Raw genomic sequence first — 6,000 nt, 5'->3', positions numbered from 1 at the left:
TGTGTGTGTGTGTGTGTGTGTGTGTGTGTGTGTGTGTGTGTGTGTGTAGAGAAAGGTCAACCTAACGTGTCACGGACTTCAGTTTATCTGACTTTCCCAGCTGTGAGGTTACAAGGACAACCCACACTACACCCATTTTCTTTGTGTGCTCTAGGGATCAAACTCAGTCCTGTGCCACTGAACCATCTCCCTGCGTGTTCTTGATTTGGGACAGGAACTCTCTTTGGCTGCTCTAGAGCTCACAGGGATCTCTGCCTTTGAGATCTCTACCAAAGAGATTAAACAAGGAGATTAAAGGCATGTGTTACCACACCAGCACTTATCTCCCCATCTTAAACTGTATTTAATCTCAGGAATTTATGTTTTTAACCCTTTTGGTTCTGATTGTTAATGTCTTAGTTGGATTTAGTCTTGGGGTAAAGAATATTGTGTGTTTGTCATCATGGGATTCCCTGATTGCTATAAAGATCCATTAAACTTAGTTCTGATCCTTAGAGGTGGAGTAGGTTTTAAGAGAAGAAACTTTGAATTCTCATACTAGCATCATAGATACTTGGAACCTCATAAAGATATTTTAAATTTATTGTTCATCATTTTACGTGTTTATCTGAATGAACCTTAGGATTATGGAAGTTCTCCAGCGTCTCAGTAAGATTTGGAACTGAAATTACTTTAAACATTAATAAAATCACACTGTTGCTTCACACAGTCCATCGGGGGTGGGTGCTGTTTGCCTTCCTGGTTTTGACTTCTTTGATATACTAACTGTTGGTTAGTTCTGTAGCATTTTTTTGTTTGTTTTTGGTTTTGGTTTTGGTTTTGGTTTTGGTTTTGGTTTTTCAAGACAGGGTTTCTCTGTGTAGCCCCGGCTGTCCTGGAACTCACTCTGTGACCAGGCTGGCCTCGAACTCAGAAATCCGCCAGCCTCTGCCTCCCAAGTGCTGGGATTAAAGGCGTGGGCCACCACCGCCCAGCTCTGTAGCATTTTTTAATGCTTTTCCCTCTGTATTTGTATTGTTTCTTTCTTTGCTGCCATCTTCTCTGCCGATTTCCTAAGTGATGATGCAGATATGTAGAATTGTTAGTGATATTGGATACACAGCCAAATTGACATATTGTAGTTACAAACGTTTGTTGTTCTCTTGGTTAATAGGTAGAAAGGTCTTTGTAAAACAATAGGAATTGACTTCTGAATTAACCTTGTCTTTTGAGTTATTTTTGTTTCTTGTTTTTTAAGCTCTTCTCACTAATGGATATGAAACCTCCTATCTCTAGAGCCAAGATGATTCTCATTACTAAAGCTGCTATTAAAGCTATTAAGGTAAGAAAAATATTTTATTTATGAATACTTTTAATTGTTTAATTATTGGTGGCAGGGGTAGGGCATACTGTGGTGCACATGTGGAGGTTAGAAAAACACTTTGAAAGTCAGTTCTCTTCCACCATTACATGGGATCTAGCTCAGTTTGCCAAGCCTTTGTAACAAACATCCTTACCCACGGAGCCATCTTGCCAGCTCTGCTTTTGAATTCTTTTAAGTATTGTTAAACATGAGACTTTACCCTGTAAGTAAGGTTTGCTGAAGGTTTTGGTGATACCGCCCATCTGTGTTGTGATGTCATCTGCATTGTGACATCCACTCATAGCGCTTTTCTATATTTCAGTTTTTATAAACCAGCTACAGGGAGAAAGTCAAGACTTGGTCTGTGTCACCCAAGATTACATTGTAGTAAATGGCACAGTTTAGAAATAGTATTGCTTAATTTTGGCTCTGTTTCTGTCTCTGGTGAAATAACCTCATACCTTGATACATGAAGATTGATCAATTAAGAAAGTACATTGGCTGTGGAAAAGAGTGTGTAGTTTTGTTTTGATCAATTCCTTTCTTAAGATTTTTTAAAGTTGTTGATTGTAAATTATTTCTAACAGCTCTTTGAGTTAATTGCTAATTTTTTTAAGTTGAAAATTTCAGTGTTTTGAATCGAGGAAAATACAGACATGTATAAAGTGACTAATTTTATGTTCTTTTTCAGCTTTATAAGCATGTTGTTCAAATAGTAGAAAAGTTCATCAAAAAGGTAACTATTCTTGCATGTTTATGATATGCATTTATATATGTGAATTGAAATTTGAATGCATGCTTCTAAAAACCACTCCAGGAAAAAAAAAAAAAAAGACAGTTACTGGGTTGGAGCCATGGCTAAACCAGGTGAGAGCACTGGAGTCTCTTCCAAAAGACCTAGGTTCCATTCCTACCACCCACATGGACTGCTAACACTCTTCTAGAACTCCACTTTCAGGGAGTCCTATGCCTTCTTTGAGTTCTGAGGGCAGCAGATATGCACATGGTACATATATATACATATACATAAGCAGACAACACTCATAACATTTATGATAAATGTTTTGTTTTTAAGATTTATTTATTTATTTTATCTATGTAAGTACACTGTAGCTGTCTTCAGACAGACCAGAAGAGGGCACCAGATCCCATTGCAGATGGTTATAAACCACCATGTGTTTGCTGGGAATTGAACTCAGAATCTCTAGGAGAGCAGGCAGTGCTCTTAACTGCTAAGCCATCTCTCTAGCCTAAAATAAATGTTTTTAAAAAATATTTACTGAACTTTTTAAGCACTGTGTAGTTTTAAAAGGAATATTTTTCATATGTCTGCCATTCATTGAGTATTGTCGAGAAGGTTGGTGTTCAGCTCTGTCATAGCTGAGAATAGGCCCCATCCACTCTATTGACATTTAATTTTCAGGTGAGTTTTTCAGATGAAGTTACTTTTTATTTTTCCTGACTTTTCTCTGTTACCATCACGATTAAGCTGTTTTTAGTTATATGATGAGAGAGAGAGAGAGGGGGGGGGGGAAGGAGGAGGAGGAAGAGGAAGAGGAGAAGAGAGAGAGAAAAGCATATCTTTCTCAGGAGAGAACTGAGAATGGTCTTAGGTTTTTTTGTTTATTTGGTTTGTTTTTTTGTTTTGTTGTTGTTTTGAGACAGGGTTTCTCTTGGTAGCCCTGGCTGTCCTGGAACTCACTTTGTAGACCAGGCTGGACTGGAACACAGAGATCCACATGACTGTGCCTCCCAAGTGCTAGGAATAAAGGTGTGAGGCTGTCTTCAAAGTCTTACTCCTTTGTTGCATGAAATACATGGTAGGTGTTTATATCAGAAGCTTCCTGTAGCAGATCAAAGGGCAAAGAAGTAAATGGGCAACATGGAATTTTACATGAGTCTCTGCCTCCAGTTACCACAGTGTTGTACATCTCAGTCCACTTGTGTTTAATTGATGCGTGTGTACATTTGTAAGGAAAGTGGACACAGTACTGGTTGTGACTTGTCTTTCCTACTAAGTGTATTATAAATATCTGCAAAATAACCCTCTGTGAGATTTGTTACTGTGGTTTACTTAGCCAACATAGACTTATCTCTCTAACTTTACTTTGCATCGAAAATGCTTCAGTGGCTGACCTTTAAAGGGAGATGTACATACATGTTGTTTTCTTTAAAATAAATCCTTATGTTTTAATAAGGCCCTATTTTTGTTGCTGAATTGATTGCCTTCCACGAAGGACTATATCTTTTCCTACATAAATGCCTGTTTCTCTAATGCTTGGTTGGTTGTTTCCTTTGTCAAATTTGTAGACCCAAATGACCCTTCCTCTTTTTATTTTTCTGGCACAAATTTTAACAGAAGTAAAACAAACATGTTTAAAAGTATGTTTTATTGCCAGGCAATGGTGGCGAACGCCTTTAATCCCAGCACTTGGGAGGCAGAGAGAGGCAGGCGAATTTCTGAGTTCGAGGCCAGCCTGGTCTACAGAGTGAGTTCCAGGACAGCCAGGCTACACAGAGAAACCCTGTCTTGAAAAAACAAAACAAGACAAAAGTATGTTTTATTAACTTCAAAAAGTTATTCGAGACTCAGAACAACTGAATTGTAGGAAAGTGGGTTGGTAAGATGGCTCTGGAAAGGTTCAGAGGTGAAGTCAAGGGTCTGGGGAAACAAAGTCATGGGAGTCTGAAGTAGTAAAGAATGTCACTGTTTACAGACCAGGCACTGACAGACAGATAGACAGACAGCTGGAGCCTGTGAGCAGCTTCTGCACAGTACACAGTGATGTGTTGAACACTGAGCTGTGTGTGTGTGAGATAGAGGGTGTTGGTGTTGGACTTTCGCTTTTCCCTTTCCTTTTCCCTTTCTCCTTTTCTCTCTTTCCAATTCCCTAGATGGATTTACTATGTAGCCCTGGCTGGCCTGGGTCTCACTAAGTAGACCAGACTGGGTCGGACTCATAGAGGTCTACCTGCCTTTGCCTCTGGCATACTGGGCTTGGAGGTGTGCACCATTCATTTCATCTCCTGATTACTTTCCTTGGACTAAGCTTGTCTCCTCCCACTTGCAGTGTAAGCCAGAGTACAAGGTTCCAGGCCTGTATGTCATCGACTCTATCGTGAGACAGTCTCGGCACCAGTTTGGAACTGATAAAGATGTTTTTGGGCCAAGATTCTCTAAAAATATAACTGCTACATTCCAGTATTTATATCTTTGTCCATCTGAAGATAAGGTATGGTTAAACCTAACCTTGTGCATGTTTGTTGAGCTTTTCTTTTTCTATGTTTACGTTCACGTTGTTTGAAGCTTATTATTTATGTTACTGGATAATATCTTCAAGTACTGAATTCTTGAATTTTAAGTTGTTTTTTCTACTCTGGTCTCACGTGCCCTCTCAATGGGTTGGAATTCACAGTAAACATCACTAACACTAATGCTTTAATACCTACTGCTTTGGTTTCCTTGAATTCTTAAAGAAATTATGCAACAGAAAAGGAAACTTGGTTTGCTCAAACCAGAGAGAGAGAGAAAGAATGTCCGTTTCTGAGAGTAGAGACACTTTGCATTAAGAGAGGCATTGTGGGTATTGCAGAGTCTGTGTGTGTTCTTAGAAATGGCTCTTGAAGAGTTTACCTTTCACTGGACAGTGGTGGCGCATGCCTTTAATCCCAGTACTTGGGAGGCAGAGGCAGGTGGATTTTTGAGTTTGAGGCTAGCCTGGTCTACAGAGTGAGTTCCAGGACAGCCAGGGCTACACAGAGAAACCCTGTCTCGAAAAAAACAACAACAACAAAAAGAGTTTACCTTTCTTTTTGTTTGCTGGGTATGTATTCTATTTATGTTCCTTTCATTGGATTTTATAACCGAGAAAAGGTTAATTAGAGTTTAACTGGGTAATCTGTTGGATTTTTTCTCCCTTATGAAACAGTAATTCTCTTTAAAATCAGATATGATACGTTATTTTTATAAATATTTATTGTATGTTCATTTTCTTACATATGACAGAGTAAAATAGTTCGTGTGCTAAATCTTTGGCAAAAAAATGGAGTGTTCAAAATTGAAATTATTCAGCCTCTTTTGGACATGGCAGCAGGAACCAGTAACGCTGCACCGGTAGCAGAGAACGTCACCAACAATGAAGGTACAGTGCACATGTGCTTGTGACAGACGGTCCTGCAAGGGCACTGGCGTCTGTCTGCCTGTCTGTTTTGTCCTGTTCCAGTTTGTTTGCTTTTGTTTTATTATATTTTCTTTTATTGTTCTTTAGCTGTCTGTTTGTTTTCAAAGGCTGTGGATTCAAATGAGAGGGTGGTAGGGGGAATCTCAGAGGAGCTGGGGAAGAAAACCATAATCAGAATATATTGTAACTTGTCAACATTGAACAAAATTTACCAAGAGCAAACAAACAAACAAACAAACAAAAAGAATAGAGTTTCTGTATGTGAAAGGTTTTGTTTCTGTGCTGGTAGAAATTCCCATGGAAGAAGACTTGATTTGCATTTGGAGGGTACAGTTTTTCTTCCTGTATTTTTACTTCAAATGGGAACATGCCCTTTGTCGTTTCTTATATAATATATGTCTTAGTAATCATAATCTATTCATTTTGCTATATGTTAAACTAAACAGAATTTTGTTTTAGCAGTAAAACTAGAAAGGC

General features: G+C 38.6%; 1 protein-coding gene across 4 annotated transcripts in view; it reads left to right on the top strand.

Annotated features, from left to right (window-relative positions):
• Scaf4 (SR-related CTD associated factor 4) overlaps positions 1–6,000 on the top strand; it is a 55,522-nt gene that overhangs the window by 19,076 nt on the left and 30,446 nt on the right. For all 4 annotated transcript variants that reach the window (XM_028756319.1, XM_028756322.1, XM_028756320.1 and 1 more), the window contains exons 2-5: positions 1,238–1,321; positions 2,034–2,078; positions 4,414–4,575; positions 5,349–5,484. In XM_028756319.1, coding sequence (XP_028612152.1) covers positions 1,238–1,321; positions 2,034–2,078; positions 4,414–4,575; positions 5,349–5,484 — 427 coding nt within the window. The remainder of the gene's footprint in view (positions 1–1,237; positions 1,322–2,033; positions 2,079–4,413; positions 4,576–5,348; positions 5,485–6,000) is intronic.

Source organism: Grammomys surdaster, unplaced genomic scaffold (genome assembly GCF_004785775.1).
Source record: "Grammomys surdaster isolate TR1022 unplaced genomic scaffold, NIH_TR_1.0 126118, whole genome shotgun sequence".
Lineage (NCBI taxonomy): Eukaryota > Metazoa > Chordata > Mammalia > Rodentia > Muridae > Grammomys > Grammomys surdaster.
Note: the sequence above shows the minus strand (reverse complement) of the source record. Positions and strands in the feature narration are given on the sequence as shown.